Source organism: Prunus avium, chromosome 7, assembly GCF_965620075.1.
Source record: "Prunus avium chromosome 7, drPruAviu1.hap1.1, whole genome shotgun sequence".
NCBI classification, from domain to species: Eukaryota; Viridiplantae; Streptophyta; class Magnoliopsida; order Rosales; family Rosaceae; genus Prunus; species Prunus avium.
This window is the reverse complement of record NC_142290.1, coordinates 1,430,536-1,448,038: the sequence shown is the minus strand read 5'-3', so window position 1 is coordinate 1,448,038 and position 17,503 is coordinate 1,430,536. Positions and strand designations below refer to the sequence as shown.

The following is a 17,503-nucleotide window of genomic DNA, read 5'->3' as shown; positions in this document are numbered from 1 at the left end:
AGAAACACCTCACAGATTGCCTAAGCCAGAAGAGCTCAAAGGCAGACAGTATTGCAAGTGGTACAACTCCTGGAACAACTCCACCAATAGTTGTGTTATTTTTAGGGACATTATACAGGAGGGAAGAACCACAGGAAAGCTAAATTAGCTGAGAAGCCTCCTACAGTCACTACAGATCCTTTTCCTCAGCCACAGGTGAACATGGTCAATCTAAACTGGCCAGAACAGGAAAAAGGCAAGTTGACAGTGGAAGTCAGCCTTGACAGAGGCAGAAAAGTCACAAGAGGATTTGATCAACTACCAAAGGCTACTATCTCAGCTGGAATAGTTCTGTGCAGCAGATGTAAATGTGAATGTGAGCTAGAGGTAGCTTTGGACAAACAGATTCCACTTGCCACGAGTGTCTTTGACAGAATCAGAACTTCATGTCAACAAACACCAGTGCCAATTCTATCTAGAAGCACAGTCAGACAGAAGTCCTATTCCAGGCCTGCCCAACAAATCAAGAAGGTAGTTGACCTGCCAAAGAAGGAAGTACCAGTCAAATTGCCTGGAAATAGCAAGCCTTTGGCTACCATCATTGATGGCAGATGGTATTCTGTTAAGAAAAATGGCAAGCCAACCTTAGAACTGACCAAAACATAGAGAATGAGAGTCCAAGACAATACTGCACCTTCCTGAAGAACAGCGAAGATACTAAAGTATTCACGAATGTCAGTTCTGCCAGGATTGAGAGTAGTCCAGTGAAAGTTATTCAGAAAGAACAGATGAAACACCAACAGGAGGGGTTGGTCAGATCCTCCTTTCACCATGTTTTATCTTTACAGGAACAATCCATAGTTTTCCCAACAGAGGGGCAGGAAGATTGGACATAAGAATATGAAGAAGAACAGGTAGATTATGAACCATCTGCAGATGACCAAACTGAATTCCTCGAAATCGAAGAGCAGGAGGACTGTACTGAGAGATACAATGAAGAACTAGATGAGGAAACTTAGACATTTGGGGTAGAACTAGAAAGCCTGCTGCAGGGTGACTTATATGTCAACATGGTTTTTGTCATACCAGAATAGTTCAGAGCAGCAGAAGGACAAGAAAGTACCTTGGAAGGAGATGTGTTCTCTGAAGAGGGCTTTGAATGTAGGTTGGCTGAAATGAGAGAGGTGCCAGAACAACATAATTTTGCTGCCATACAGACAAAACTACCATCAAGACAGCAGTAGAAGGAGTATGCTTCTCCAAACCTACCAAGGAAATGGCCAACCACCTCAGACCATTGTTCATCACTGCAAACTTTGGAGGGATTCCATCCCCAAAGTGATGGTAGATGGGGGTGCAGCCATCAATCTATTACCTCACAGATTATTGGCCAAGATGGGTAGAACAGAGAAGGACCTGATTCCAATGCGCTTAATAGTCACCAATATCGCTGGGGGCATCACCAAGACCCACGAAATACTGGATGTGGATGTCATAGTAGGAACCAAGATGCTAAAAATTGCTTACAATGCATTACTTCGCAGGGACTGGATAAACCAAAGCCTATGTTTTCCTTCCACTCTACATCAACAACTGGCCCTTTGGCATGGAGAGGGCTTCATGGAAATAGTAGAGGCCGATCCACGACCATTTCTACCTTCTGCAATGTGTTTTGAGGCTAGGTATTATCATGATGACCTTGGTCCTTCCACATTCTTTGGAGTCAACCAGAACGGCCGCCCCCATGGTGTCACGGCCCAGAGACTCATTGAGAAAGGTCTAGCCAGTTCTCTAGAGGACTGGAATAGACCTCTTATTCTGAACCTCCAGAATTCTAATGTTTAGCCCCAATCAACAAGAAAAGGATCGAGCTGCAACAAGCCGATCCATTACAAAAAGATTGTTGATATACTGGGGAGAAAGGAAGCTCTCTATGCAGAATCTAGCCGTTAACATGGCAGAATTCACATATGAGAGTACTGAAGAGCAAGAAGAGAATTTATAGGAAGATGAATTAGAATTCGTGCCAACAGCATTGGATGACTATTTGCCAGAAGTGGAAGATCCTCTACATGAGATAAATTTAGGTACATAAGAAGATCCTAGACCCACTTTTGTTAGTGTGCTGCTGGAAGAAACTTTGAACAGTGAAATCATTGCACTTTTGCATGACTTCAGAGACTGTTTCGCATGGCATTATCATGAGATGCCTGGACTAGATAGAGGATTAGTAGAATGCAAGCTGCCAATCAAAGAGGGGTACCTTCCAGTCAAACAGGCCAGAAGAAGAATTTCCAAGGAAACAAAATTAAAAGTCAAGGAAGAGATAAAGAGATTGGTCAAGGCAGGATTCATCAGACCAGCTATCTATGCTGATTGACTGTCCAATATCGTACCAGTTCTCAAAAGAAAAACAGGGGCGGTCAGAATCTGTGTGGACTATACAAATCTGAATGAAGCATCTCCCAAAGATGAATATCCTATGCCAATGGCAGATATGGTGGTAGATGGAGCTGATCATAACCAAATGCTGTCTTTTATGGATGGCAATGCAGGGTATAATCAGATAATGGTGGCAAAAGAGGACATCCACAAGACTGCTTTCATGTGTCCAGAGCACATAGGCGCATTTGAATATGTTGTAATGCTGTTTGGCCTGAGAAATGCAGGAGCCACTTACCAAAGGGCAATGAATTCTATGTTCCATGACATGATAGGCCATTCCTTAGAAGTGTACATAGATGATGTGGTCATCAAATCTCAAGAAAAGGAAAATCATGTACTCAATCTAAGGAAAGCTTTCCTAAGGATGCGCCAGCACAAGTTAAAAATGAATCCCAAGAAATGTGTTTTTGGGGTTCAAGCAGGGAATTTCCTAGGCTTCTTGGTCCATCAAAGAGGCATAGAGATTGACAAAAATAAAGCAAAATCCATCATAGAGGCTCTACCACCTGGGAACAAGAAAGAATTGCAAAGCCTCTTAGGAAATATCAACTTTCTCAGGAGATTCATATCCAATTTTGCCGGAAAGATTCAACCTTTCTCTTCATTGTTAAAATTCAAACAAGAACAGATATTCAGGTGGGAAGAACAGCACCAACAGGCTTTTGAAGAAATTAAGCATTACCTCTCAAATCCTCCAGTTCTGTCTCCGCCAACTGAAGGCAGGCCACTCAAACTGTATGTTTCTGCATCAAAGACATCTACTGGGAGCCTTTTGGCCCAAGATAATAGGGAAGGAAAAGAGCAGGCAGTCTACTACTTAAGCAGAACTCTGACAGAAGTAGAGAGAAACTACTCTGCAATTGAAAGGTTGTGTCTGGCTTTATATTTCACTGCTATAAAGCTTAGACATTACATGCTGCCTTTCACCATCTACATCATTGCCAAGATAGATCTGATCAAATACATGCTGACTAGGCCAATGTTGAGAGGCAAAATTGGCAAATGGACTCTGGCTTTAACAGAATTTGCTTTCAGATATGTTCCTCAGAAGGCTGTCAAAGGGAAAGCTGTGGCAGATTTCTTGGCAAATCATCTAGGAGAGGAGATTGAGAACATGGATTCCATGGATATAGCCAATGCAGATCTATTGACTAGAGCTCATACATATATCAACAAACCCATGTACTCAGTCTATCTTACCCCGTGGAAGCTGTACTTTGATGGATCCAAAACTGACTTAGCCTCTGGGGCAGGGATTGTTTTAGAAGATCCATTAGGAATTAGACACTATTATTCATTCCAGCTAGATTTCCAGTGCACCAACAACAGGGTAGAATATGAAGCTTTGATCATTGGCCTCGAAATGTTGGTAGAATTGGGAATCCAATCTGTGGAAATTCTGGGAGATTCCATGCTTGTACTAAAGCAGATTGCCGGAGAATATAAGTGTTTGAACCCCTATTTAGCTGTTTATCTAGTGGCAGCCAGAAATATTTTGACAGAATTCAGGGAGGCTACTTGGGAACATATTCCAAGAGAAGAGAACTTTGCAGCCAATGAAATGGCTCAGATAGCAACAAGGGTACAAATGCCTGAAGACTGCGTACAGAGGATCATCAAGGTAGGGAAGAAGAGTATGCCATCTGTTCTGACCAGAGGAATGGATATGGATGTCAATTCTGCCATAGTGACTGAAGAAGATTGGAGAACTCCTATCATGAATTACTTGTAGTATCCAACTCTGCCCTTTGAGAAAAGAACAAGAATCATGGCTTTGAACTACCTTAAGTGGAATGGAGATTTGGTCTGAAAAACCAAGGATGAATTCAGACCATGGCCATTCAGAGGATGGGCAATGGACCTCATTGGTAAAATCTATGCAGCCAGTAGCAAACAACACTATTTCATCATTGTGGCTACGGATTATTTCACTAAATGGGTAGAGGCCAAGCTAGTCAAATCCACCACATCTCAAGAGATCATTACCTTCATTGAAGAACAGATTGTGAACAAGTTTGGCATACCAGAATCAATCACCACTGATAGAGGGACTTCTTTCATATCCAGAGAAATGCAAGATATGGCAGACAGGCTCAAGATCAAGCTACTCCAATCCACTCCTTACATGCTCAGGCAAATGGATAGGCAGAATCAAGCAACAAGGTGATCATCAATATCATCAGAAAAATGCTTGAAGAGAATCTAAGGCAATGACATGAGAAATTATCAGAAACTCTTTGGGCCTCCAGAACTTCAAAAAGAGATGCGTCTAACCTATGGTCATGACGCAATTCTGCCCATGGAAATTACAGTTCAGTCCATCAGAATTGCCCAGCAATACAATCTGGTTGGAGAAGACTATTCTCAAGCAATGTTGCTAGAACTAGAAGGATTGGACACAAGCAGAATTGACACCCTCAACAAACTCTTTGCAGGGAAACAGGCTGTGGCAAGAGCCTATAACAAGAGAGTTAAAAACAAGAGTTTTGAAGAAAGGGAAGTAGTCTGGAGGGTAGTTCTGCCCCTGGGAGCACACGTGGCTCGTTATGGAAAATGATCACCCACATGGGAAGGCCCTTTCATAATCAAACAGGTTCTGGGAATGGGGGCATACAGATTACAAGATCAAGATGGAGACATCCATGCTATGCCAATCAATGGAAAATGGCTTAAGAAGTTCTATCCAACTATGTAGGATTCACAGGCTGTGCAAACAGATCTTGGGATCGAAGGAGAAAAGGATAGAACTGTTTTTACAGTTATTTCATTTCAGTGTGTTTTAGTTCTGCCTTCTTTGTTTTGGTTAAGAGAAAATGAAAATACAAAGTTCAACAAAAATAATTAGGACCTTTTATTAAATATAGTCATTTGTTTACATGACTAAGTTTATTACAAGAGAGGCAAAAACTAAAGTCCTAATTTCTTGAGAGTCTCCTGTAATCCAATCTTCTTAGTAGATATCTCTTTTTGGAGGAGCACTCCCTGATGGATAGAGGCCTCTACAATCTCCAAGGCAGGCTTTGAAGTTGAAACCATACTCTACACAAGGAAAGTAACCTTGGTTTTAGCTCCCAGTCCAGCCCGAAGACTTTTTTGCCTTTCCCTCAATGTGTGACCAACTATTTCTGGAGTTCTTCAATCTGTTTCTCCAAATTATCAGCAGTAGACTGGGTCTCTTTATAGTCTGCAACCAGCATGTCCAGTTCAACCTTCTGTTTTTGATAATCTGCCAGGTTGGCTTCATGAGTAGTCTTGCAGAACTCGGAGGCATTGAAGGAGGGCTTGAGGTCTTCATAAGGGTTGCGAAGGTTGAGCACATCTCTTGCCAAGCCCAGGCTGATCTCAAGAATAGGCCTAGGAGCCATATTCTCTTTGTGCAGCAGGTCTAGGTATTTCATCAGTTGGTTAATAGCTTCTTTATTTTCATCCAGGTCCAGCTCAGTTGACTACCAGAATTGAGACTTTACCTTCAATTACTTGGGCATTCACAGCTTTGACTGTCTGCATGATGAATTTATTAGCATCTGGCTCTCCCAGGACAGTTCCAGCATCCCAATTGGCAAAAAGCACCTCCACAGCTGTGCTCGCATCTGTTATCCCAGCAAACCTAGCCTTCCACCAGGTGTCAAACTCACCAAAACTGCAGGGATTACGCTCCCAGGATGGATAAAGAGCATCCACACTATTATTTATCTTGTTCACTGAGCATCTGCAGTCCTTGTGCACCTCCAGGTCATTTGAATCCCTCCATGAGGTACCACAATTGCAGTTTCTATAGGATTTGAGTGGAATGAGCTGAGGACAACCCAACTGCTTGGCACAGAAGTTGGGATGATAAACTTCTGCCCCCAAGTGATAATTGGGAGGCTTACCCCCACCAAAGGGCAGATCCTGGGTCAGCATCACGCTCAGGAACTTCTTCCTGAAATTAGTTTTGGCTTCTTCTTCTTCAAGCTCCTTTTCAAAGAGTCTGTATCCAGGGTGGAACCAAGGATAGGTCCTCCTGAGCACTACTTGCCACTGAGCAGCAGACCTCTTGGTGTAGTGCCTGAAGAACATTAAATACTCTTCAATTGATCTCTTGGGCACTTCTGCCGACATCAAGGGATGAGCAATGACTTGGATTCTTGTATAAATGAGCCAGAACTGTAGGACCAAGCCCCACATCAATGTGATTATGCAGAGCTTCTGCCAGATGCCTATACTCAAGCAGAATTGCTGAAGAACGATTGGGAAAAACAAACCTGTTCAGCGAGTATAGGAGGAACAACATGTGCTGTTGATCCCTATCCCTCTCTGTGCGAACTTCTTCAGATAGTTGGAGAAGGAGCAGTTCTAGTTCACCTGTCAAACAAGCATATATAGATATATATATATATATATAACCCAACTATTCAACATGCATAAGTTACATTCAAATACACTAACCACACATAATCGGCCTCAGGCCAAACAATAATCCTAGGGCAATATCAGAGCCACTAATTCAATAATTTACAACAGAACAGTTTGATTTCAAAAGAAATCCTACATAAAGAGAGGGTGGAGTGGAGGGTGGAATCTGCCTTGTGGTGGCGCTCTGGTGCACGTCTATTGCCTGGGGGCGCAAAACATTGAAAAATGTGAGTGGACAAAAAATAAAGCTTTAGAAAATAGCATACGACCATACTAACCCCTTTGTAAAAATAGTTAGAAAACTCATTCATCTCAAGGTTCCATATTCGTATAAAAATCAAGCATGCATATTTATATTTATATATAATCGTTTAATCACGCCTTGGTATCAAAGTATTAGGTTTAAATTGCTGTAGACTTCGCACCTTGTGTGCATTCTTGTTTTGATAAATTCGTGTTTATTGTGACTTCGAGGACGGGATCCTTCTCCTAAGTCGGAGAACCTACGGATTCCGGGTTCGGTACCGGAACAGGTCGAGCAGTCTTATGTAGGAGGTTCGGTAGGAGTTGTACCGGTGATGCCCACTCCATCGATTGATCAAATTTTCAGCAGACACTGGAGTTATTGACCTAGGCCTTATCCAGGACCAGGCAACCCAGAGATCGATCTTTGAGTTATGCTGATCAGGCCAGAAGAATTGGGGTCGTAGACTTTGATGGTGGTGGTGACCCAATTGTGGCAGATGAGTGGATAGAAAAGATGGAGATAATTATGGATGTGATGGATATTTCACAGAAGCCTGGGTACTTTCTTTCTGTCCAGGAATGCCAGACATTGGTGGGAGTCACTCCGAAGACGGTATCAAGATTCATCAGCATATGGTTAGAATTTCGAATTGCTTTTGATGAGCAGTTCTACCCACTAGCCTACCAAAATATGAAGATGGAGGAATTTCTTCGGCTGGAACAGGGCAGTATGACAGTGTTAGAATATGAGAAGAAATTCAATGACTTGTCCAAGTACTGTGCACCATTTGTGGCGGATGAGAGGATGAAGTGTCAGTTGTTCACCAGAGGACTGAAGGCATCTATCTGTGACATCGTGATTGAAAGCAGTCAGATGATGGTCCAGGGACGTAGTGATTTCCACAGACGGCGGTATGACATGGGTGGTCCCAGCCAGGGGTCATCCAAAAGAGGTAGTTATAGCTCTAGATCGTCCAGTGGCCGTAGCCAGGGAGGTTTTCGAGTTGGACCCCGTTTCAGAGGTAGCACAACCAGAGATTCAGGGAGACAGCTGCAGCCAGTTTTCAGTGGGCGGAATCGCTCCCATTGTGTTTTGTGCGGCAGGTACCATATTGGGCCCTGTCAGCAGGGTGCCATTGGGCGCTATCAATGTGGTCAGTTGGGGCATTTTCGGAGAGAGTGCCCGATGTTTCTGCAGGGTAGAGAAGTATCCGTTGGGCCAACCCAGGGGACTTGTGCACAGAGCAGAGTACAGAGTACGTCACAGTTTGTGGGGGGCCTCCTCTAACGGTGGGGCCTAGACGAGTATGGCTAGTAGAGGTGGTAGTCAGCAGAGGGGACGTCGAGGATGTTCCAGGGCAACAGGCAGGGTATAAAACATGTCTCAGCAAGAGGCACAGGCGTTACCTGATGTGTTCATAGGTATATTAGCAGTGTTTGGGATTCCTGCTAGAGTTTATTAACCCTGGGGCTACACACTCTTTTGTTGCACATAGTTTTGCCCAGAATGCGGATGAGAGACTCATAGCTCTGCATGAGGAATTTGCTATTTTTGTGCCTATGGGTGATGTGTTTGTAGTTAGTGCGGTGTACAGGAGTAGTTTGGTTTTAGTGGGGGACGTGTTTTTGGAGGCGGATCTGATTCCTCTAGAGATGGTGGATTTGGATGTCATTCTGGGCATGGATTGGTTGGCTAAGCATCGTGCCTCAATGGATTGTTTCCGGAAGGAGGTCGTACTTCGTAGTCCCAGATAACCTGAGGTGACTTTTTGTGGTGAGCGCAGAGTTCTTCCATCTTGCCTCATTTCTGCTATGCGGCGAGGCGGTTGCTCAGGAAGGGGTGTTCAGGATACTTGGCTCATGTAATTGAAACCCGGGATAATGAATTAAGTTTGGAGGATATTCCAGTGGTATGGGAATTTTCGTATGTGTTTCCAGAGGATCTTCCTGTCGGCTGCGCAAATCTCACGGCCTGGTGCTCCGGGCTGAGGGGATGTGCGTTAACACGTGACTTCCTGCTTTTGGATGCGGTGCGGTTGTGCGCGGGCGTGCCAGCACGGTCTACCGTGCGTCGAGATGTTGATGTGGATGGAGTGGTCAAGTGGTGCGCCTGTTTTAACTCGTCTTCTAATCAAACGATTGTAGTGTTAAGCTCATAATTTCATACATATACATGCCCTATTTACTTACTTCTTTTGCTTAGTTTCCTAGATTTCTAAGTTATTTGCCTCCCTTTGTGTGTTTTGTAGGCCAAAAGAGCAAGAGAGCATAATTCATGCAATTCAAGCATGTTAAGGCCTAATTTGGATGAATGGAAAAAGAGCTTAAAGACAAACTCATTTTTCCTACAGCCCCTTGCCAGTCCAGTTTCGTGGGTCACATTGCAAGATCTGTTTCAGCAACCTACACAGCTCGGATGAGGCCGCATTCTTCATGAAAGTTGTTCCAATGGGTGTGTACTATAACATATCCAAAAGTCAGCCCCATTGGATAAATCTGGAGTCCGTCACCTAGCAAACACAGACCCATGCTCAGGATGGAGTTTTGTCAGCGAGCAAAACGAGTTAACAATTTGTTTCGGCCTTAACTTCCTCCTCCGAACTTGGATTGGGCCAATACTTGTGTGGTTGGATCATACACATTCTGAACTTCACAATGGACATCTTAAATTCTTCATTTGATTCAGCCTAGCCCAATTCGTAAGCCCTTGAAGTTGCTGGTCATGCTGACATGAGGATGAGCTGGTTGGAAGCTTGGTCATGGTGAGCTAGGCATGAGCTATTGTAGCTGGTTGGAAGCTTGGTCATGGTGACATGAAGATGAGCTAGGGCTGCTGGTGGGATTTATTGGTGAAGTGCATCAACCAATTCAGATTTTATAATGCAAGTGTTGTATGCATTAGTGAAGTGCATCAACCAAATCAGATTTTATAATGCAAGTGTTGTATGCATTAGCCATATTGAATTCAGATTTATCACTCCCCTCTCCCTATAAATACCACATCCATTCCACATTCAAGACACAACAAATCCTGGGATTCACAACCCCACAATTCACTCCAACCATCCTCAAACACTCTCACAATCCCAAACACTCCAACAATCACCAAAACAACTCCAGCAAACTTCTCTTCCATTTCCCTACGAATTTCATCTTCCTTAGCCATCACCACTCACTCAAACTCATCCCAAATCACCTCCATATCCTTCATACATCTTTCTAGAAGTGGGGAAGCTCTTGGAGAAGCATTAGAAGTGGAGAAGCACTTGGAGAAGCCTTGGACACCACAAGAACTTCAGAAAAAGGGTTTTTCTACTCTTATTGCATTCATTATGTTTTCTCATTTCTGTTCAAGTCTCTTTTCCATTATGAGTAGCTAAATCCATAACTAGGGCTTCGATGTAACCTAACATGAATATTCTGGGTTTATAAGTTTGGAGTTTCAAGTTTGATTCATGATTCATGTTCTTATTCATTATGCTTATAAGTTAACATGCTTGTTTGAATGATTGATCACCATTAGAACTTGTTTGTTAACTATCTTGGTTTGAATTAAGAGTATACACCATGCTTTAATTCGAATTGAACTATAAATAGGAAGAGTATGTATGGACATTCGACAACAGGGATTAGATACATACTTGGTTGTTTAAAATGTTCTTCTATGCTTAATGGGTTCCTAATGCTTAATTTTAGGTTAGACAACAAATGATCAAATTAGGGAATTAGGAACACAAGGTTAGGACCAAACACCATGGCCTAATCATACTTTAGCTAGAATCAATCTTTGAATCTGAATTAGACTTGTTACTTGAATCTTTATAACCCAGAATTGAATTGTTATGGTGAATCGAATGCCCTAGTCCCCAAACCTGTGTTTTAACCTTCAAAACCACCCTTTGTTACTTTTGTTTACTTGCTTTCCGTTGCAGTTTCAGTTTGTTCATTTCTTTCTATAATCACAAGCATTCTCACTTCAAAGTTCATTTTAATCTTGCTGCATTTGTTTTCAAACTCACTCTTGCTTTAAATTTTGTTTTAGATTTAACTTCCTAACTTCTTGAATTCGGTAATCTAAAGTACATAACTAATTTGAACTTCTCAGTCTTCGTGGGTACGACCTCGTACTTGTCTTGCTATACTACTAATTGGCCCGTACAATTGCAAGTTAACATATTATTAACAACATGTAGCCGAGAGAGGAACTGATCTTAGCTGTTAGGTTCACGGCCTGAGCTACAAGGCCGTTTAGGGGTGATGAAAATGGTGGGTTTTGGGCGGTGCTCCGGCGCGCTGCTCAGGGAGCGGCGGTCGTATGATATGTGGGGTGAATGAGATAGTAACAGGGATGATGTTCCGGTGCCTTTTAAATCAAGGGTCGTATGATATATTGATGAATGGATTTTCCTTACAATCTAACGCTACTTTTAGGAAAGCAAGTAAAGATATTGAAAGTGCATTACAGGAAAATATAATTTGCTCCGTGGGAGGCTTTTGTTTGGTGTTTGAACCCTTTGAATGTAGCTTGAGCCTTGTATTTATAGGAAGAGTTCTTGGAGGAGTAATCGAGGCTAAAAATCTGCATAGTAGAGCCTGATTAGAGCAAGTGGGTAGTCCAATCGACATTTGGGATCGTGAAGTATGGTGGTGTGACCCCATAAATCCTGGTGAATCTCGGCCGCCGCCCTGATCGTGGGTTCTGCGCTTCTGGCCATGGAGACGCATTTATTGCTCTGATAGCTGGTGACCTAATCTCTCAAGCTGTAAGAATCCTTGTGAGAATGTTTGCGTCTAATCACTCTGATTCCTATCACCAAATCCGGACTTCAATCACTTTCCACCTTCCCTCGTGCCTTAAATGTTTATTCGTGGCCAGTGGGTTTGCTGCAATAAACAGAGGCGTTACTTCATTAAATGAAGCATGGGACCCTGCTGTCACGTGATGATTTGACTTTAATACTTTTGGCCGTGATTTTGTTCGGCCTCGGCCTCGGCCTATAATCGAGGCCGAGATGATCATGCCTTAGCAATTTTTCTTTTGTTTTCAGGAAGGCCAAACATCTTGTCGAAACGTCGCGTTTTAGTTTCACGAGCAAGTGCTAGGCTCGAGAAAAAGGGGCTCCTTCGGTCAGTTTATGGCCGTGATTTATTAGGCACAAACACTTCCTGGGTTACCTCCTCATCGGGAGATCAAGTTCACTATTGAGTTCGTTCCAGGAACAAATCCTATCTCTCAGGCATCGTGTAGAATGGCACCAGCTGAATTGAAGGAATTGAAGACATTTGCAGGAGCTAGTGGACAAGGGTTTCATCCGACCCAGTTTTTCCCCTTGGGGTGCACCAGTTCTATTTGTGAAGAAGGATGGCACCGTGAGGTTGTGCATTGATTACAGGCAATTGAACAAGGTCACTGTGGGGAATAGATATCTGCTACCTCATATAGATGATTTGTTTGATCAGTTAAAGGGTGCTAGAGTGTTTTCTAAGATTGATTTGAGGTCAGGTTATCACCAGTTACGGGTCAGAGAAAAAGATATGCCTAAGACTGCTTTCCGGACAAGATATGGTCATTATGAATTCTTGGTGATGCCATTTGGTCTGACTAATGCGCCAGCTGCGTTTATGGATCTCATGAACAGAGTGTTCCGACGTTACTTGGATCGCTTTGTGATTGTGTTCATAGACGACATCCTGGTATTGACACTTCAATGAACTCAAGAACTCAAGACTAGGTTGATCACCACTCCGGTATTGACACTTCCGGATGATAGCGGGAACTTTGTCATCTACAGTGATGCATCCTGACAAGGGCTAGGTTGTGTGCTGATACAGCATGGTAGGGTAGTCGCTTGTGCTTCTAGGCAACTCAAGAAGCATGATTTGAATTATCCTACTCATGATTTGGATATTGCTGCCATGGTGTTCGCCTTAAAGATTTGGCGACACTATGTCCACGGGGAAATGTGTCAGATTTTTACGGATCATAAAAGTTTGAAGTATATGTTCAGCCAGAAGGAACTGAATTTGAGGCAAAGGAGGTGGTTAGAGATGATTAAGGATTATGACTGCACTACTGAGCACCATCATGGGAGACCTAATGTGGTAGCGAATGTTCTCAGTAGTAAGTCATCCTGAACCGTGGCTCACCTCCGTGTTGGCTGCGCAAATCTCACGGCCTAGAGGTCCGGGCTGAGGGCATGTGCGTTAACACGTGGCTTCCTGCTTTTGGATGCGGTGCGGTTGTTCGCGGGCGTGCCAGCACGGTCTACCGTGCGTCGAGATGATGATGCGGATGGAGTGGTGCGCCTGTTTGAGTTCAACTCCTAATCAAACGATTGTGGCCGAGAGAGGAACTGATCTCGGCCGTCAGGTTCACGGCCTGAGCAACAAGGCCGTTTAGTGGTGGTGTTGATGGTGGGTTTTGGGCAGTGCTCCGGCGCATTGCTCAGGGAGCGACGGTCGTATGATATATCGGGTGAATGAGATAGTAACAGGGATGATGCTCCGGCGCCTTGAAAATCAAGGGTCGTATGATATATTGATGAATGGATTTTCCTTACAGTCTAACGCTACTCCTAGGAAAGCAAGTAAAGATATTGAAAGTGCATTACAGAAAAATATAATTTGCTTCGTGGGAGGGTTTTGTTTGGTGTTTGAACCCTTTGAATGTAGTTTGAGCCTCGTATTTATAGGAAGAGTTCTTGGAGGAGTACTCGAGGCTAAAAAATCTGCATGGTGGAGCTTGTTTAGAGCAAGTGGGTAGTCCAATCGACATTTGGGATCGTGAAGTATGGTGGTGTGACCCCATAAATCCTGGTGAATCTCGGCCGCCGCCCTGATCGTGGGCTCTGCGCTTCTGGCCGTGGAGACGCATTTATGGTTCTGATAGCTGGTGACCTAATATCTCAAGCTGCCAGAATTCTTGTGAGAATGTTCACGTTTAATCACTCTAATTCCTATCACCAAACCCTGACTTCAATCACTTCCCACCTTCCCTCGTGCATTAAATGCTTATTCGTGGCCAGTGGGTTTGCTGCAATAAACAGAGGCATTGCTTCATTAAATGAAGCATGGGACCCTGCTGTCACGTGATGATTTGACTTTAATGCCTTTGGCTGTGATTTTGTTCGGCCTCGGCCTATAATCGAGGCCGAGATGATCATGCCTTCGCAATTCTTCTTTTGTTTTCAGGAAGGCCAAACATCTTGGCGAAACGTCGCGTTTTAGCTTCACGAGCAAGTGCTGGGGCCGAGACAAAGGGCTCCTTCGGTCAGTTCATGGCCATGATTTATTAGGCACAAACATTGCCCCCACATCCCCGGATTCTTCGGTCTCGACGTAGGTAGGGGCCGAATGGATTCCAGGGGATGGACCCTTTGCATTCCTTCTGAAGTGATTGACAGCTGGGGCATTAAATGCGCAGGTCAGTCGGTGCATTTAATGCTTCAGGCACGTCGTGCAGGTCATTATTGCCCAAGCTTTCGCGGGGTGTCGCTTCGCCTCGTCAAATGAAACGTCGGCCGCCAGGTTTCTGACATATCCTCGAGTGCTCCGAGTGTATTGTTAGGCCGTTTCGTCTTTCAAGGGAGCCATGCTCGTTCGTTTTGAATTCCAACGCTAGTATAAAAACCTAAACTCCTCCGTTCTTTCTTCACACTGCCAAAATCCTTGAGTTCATGCTCCTCAAAAGTTTACTATGACCTCCCTAGTTCAGCCTTCTTTCTCCAATTCTGAAACCTTTCCATCATTTAGCGACCTTTTTCCTTGCCTTAAAACATTCTTGGGCCTTTCGCTGATTCTTCTACCCATTTCTCCTTTATTTTAACCTGCTCTAATGGCCCTCATTGTAGCCTTTCCAAAAATGTGGAGCCATATCCGCTGACCCTTGCGACCTAGCAGTTTGGCCTGATCCAGATGACTCTTCTTCTCCCGCTGTCCACCAATCGCCTTTCGTCCTGGAAAGTCGACGTGAGCCAAAAACAAATTGCGGTGGAGATTCCTTCCCAGCCCTGGAGGAAGATGACCTTCCTCCCTGTGGGGCTGAGGAGAAACTGCAATGCGATTGATGAAGATGGGAAAGCTTGGTATGATAACTCCAATATGGCTGTGTTCATTCGCCCGAGCATCCGGGTTGCGTCCATGGCTGGAGTGATGGCCCTGGCTCCGTTCAGTTACGTTCATGCCCAGAATGACGGCCTTGGCCATGGCCTGAGTGACGGCCTTGACTGTAACCCGGCTGTACTCATTCCCAGAGTGACGGCCTTACCCATGGCCGGAGTGACGGCCCTCACCATGGCCACAGTGTCGGCCCAAGCTACACCTGGCTGCACTCATGTCCAGAGTGACGGCCCTTCCTCTGGCCAGAATGACGGCCCTGGGTTTAGCTGGTCGTACCCATGTCCTGAGTGACGGCCTCGGCCATGGCCTGAGTGAAGCCTTGGCTTTAGGTCGGCAATGGTCAATGGCAATTTGGGTGGCGGAGACATTGCTTTGGTGGAGAAATGTTTGCCTGTCTAGCAAGGAGACCATGAAGCCGTTGTTCGTAGATTGAGGATGTAGTCTTTTTCTCATGTGTATTTGTAATCGGCCATGACAGGCCGTTTTTGTAAACGCGACCCTTTTCTTTTGATCTAGATAAATTGTACTTCTTTTTTTCTGACTGAATGCATGTTCTTTCCTTTATCTTTGCCGTATCGTTTGCTTCATTTATTTGCCAATTGCAACTCTCATAACTCCTTCTCGGCCGTCTCCCATAATGACGGGGTATATTTCTTTAAATACTGGCCGTTTATTGGAAAGTTGTGCCATTCTCCATCCCTGTCCCTCAACTGAAAAGCACCTCGGCCAAGAATTTTTTCAATAACGAACGGCCCTTCCCAATTGGGTGAGAATTTGCCGAACCGAGGGTCTTTAGTCCCGATAGGAAGCACGGCTCGCCATACCAAGTCACCTTCGGCGAAAGTCTTTTGCTTGACCTTTCTGTTGTAGGCCCTCGCCGCAATCTGTTTCGGTGCCTGCATTAGGTTATAAGCATCGAGTCTGGATCGCTCCAAATTTTCTAACTCCTGAGCCATGGCTTGCGCATAATCCTTCCTTTCTTGTCCAGGCTGTTCGGTCACACGGAGAGACCGAATCCTTAACTCCATTGGAACGACGGCGTCATGACTGTAGGTTAAGGCATAAGGAGATGTGCCCGTGGCCGATCGTTTTGAGATTCGGTAAGCCCAAAGGGCTTCGGGGAGCAGGTCGTGCCATGCCCTAGGCTTCTCCTCGATCATTTTATCAAGGATGCCCTTGATTACCTTGTTGCTCGCCTCGGCCTGTCCGTTAGACTGAGGGTAGTAAGGCGTGGAGTGGACCAATTTGATCCCCATCCTTTCGGTGTACTCCCGAGTCTCGGCCGATGCGAAAACTGGGCCATTGTCGGCCGTGATGGACTCAGGTATACCGAATCTATGGACGATGTGGCTCTCAAAGAATTTGACCACCTGCGCGCTAGAGATTGACCGATAGGACTCTGCCTCGACCCATTTAGTAAAATAGTCGGTTGCCACCAGAATCCATGCATGTTGGTTGGACGCGGCCGGATGGATTTTGCCGATGATATCCACGGCCCAACCTCTGAACGGCCATGGTTTAGTAACCGGGTGGAGGGCTTCGGCCGGTACCCTTTGTAAGGGGCCGTAGATTTGGCACTTGATACATCCCCTCGCATATTCTATGCAGTCCTTTAAAATGGCCGGCCAGTAATAACCGTGTCTCCGAACCAACCATCTCATTTTGATGCCGGACTGATGAGCGCCGCAAATCCCCTCGTGGGATTCGGTCATGATAACCTTGATGTCTTCGGCGCTGGGACATAGGAGCAATAAGCCGTCTGATCCCTTGCGATACAGCTCGTTTTGGTAAATTAAATAACACCTAGCTCGGAAACGTGTAGTCCTCTCATGGCTGTCGGAGGGTAGCGCCAATCGGCCTCGGCCGTGCTGACTTCGTCGGTGATCTCGGCTGATGACACTTGCGCTGTCATTCCCCTTTCGGCCAAAGCCGGCAAGGTACGCCTCTCGATTCTTATCACACGATCGTGGTCATTATCTGGAATATTCACACCTGACGTCACCTGGGCCATCTCATTGGCCTCATGGTTTTCGGCGCGTGGTACGTGGACAAAGGAAATCCTGGAGAAATCATCAGCCATATTGAGGGCCGTTACATAATACATAGTTAAGTTCTCGCTTGTGCACTGGTATTCCCCGGTTAGCTGGTTAATTACCAGCTGAGAATCGCCGTAGACCAAGACACGGGTCGTCTTCATTTCTTTCAGAATTTCGAGGCCGATGATGAGCGCTTCATATTCGGCCTGATTATTGGTGCATTTGAAATTAAGCTGGAACGCAAATTGCCACCTTTGCCCTTGAGGGGACTCGATCATGACTCC

At 44.8% G+C, this 17,503-nt stretch overlaps 1 protein-coding gene and 1 pseudogene across 1 annotated transcript; one reads left to right on the top strand and one right to left on the bottom strand.

The window, feature by feature from the left end:
* The first annotated feature begins 7,579 nt into the window (after window positions 1-7,579).
* Window positions 7,580-13,200, top strand: LOC148292774 (uncharacterized; annotated as a pseudogene).
* Window positions 13,201-15,791: 2,591 nt separating this feature from the next.
* LOC148292773 (uncharacterized) lies at window positions 15,792-16,343 on the bottom strand. Its single transcript, XM_088244005.1, has 2 exons — window positions 16,008-16,343; window positions 15,792-15,893 (listed from the first exon to the last, which is right to left on the bottom strand). The coding sequence occupies exons 1-2, from the start codon at window positions 16,341-16,343 to the stop codon at window positions 15,792-15,794; spliced, it is 438 nt and encodes a 145-aa protein (XP_088100131.1).
* Window positions 16,344-17,503: the final 1,160 nt, after the last annotated feature.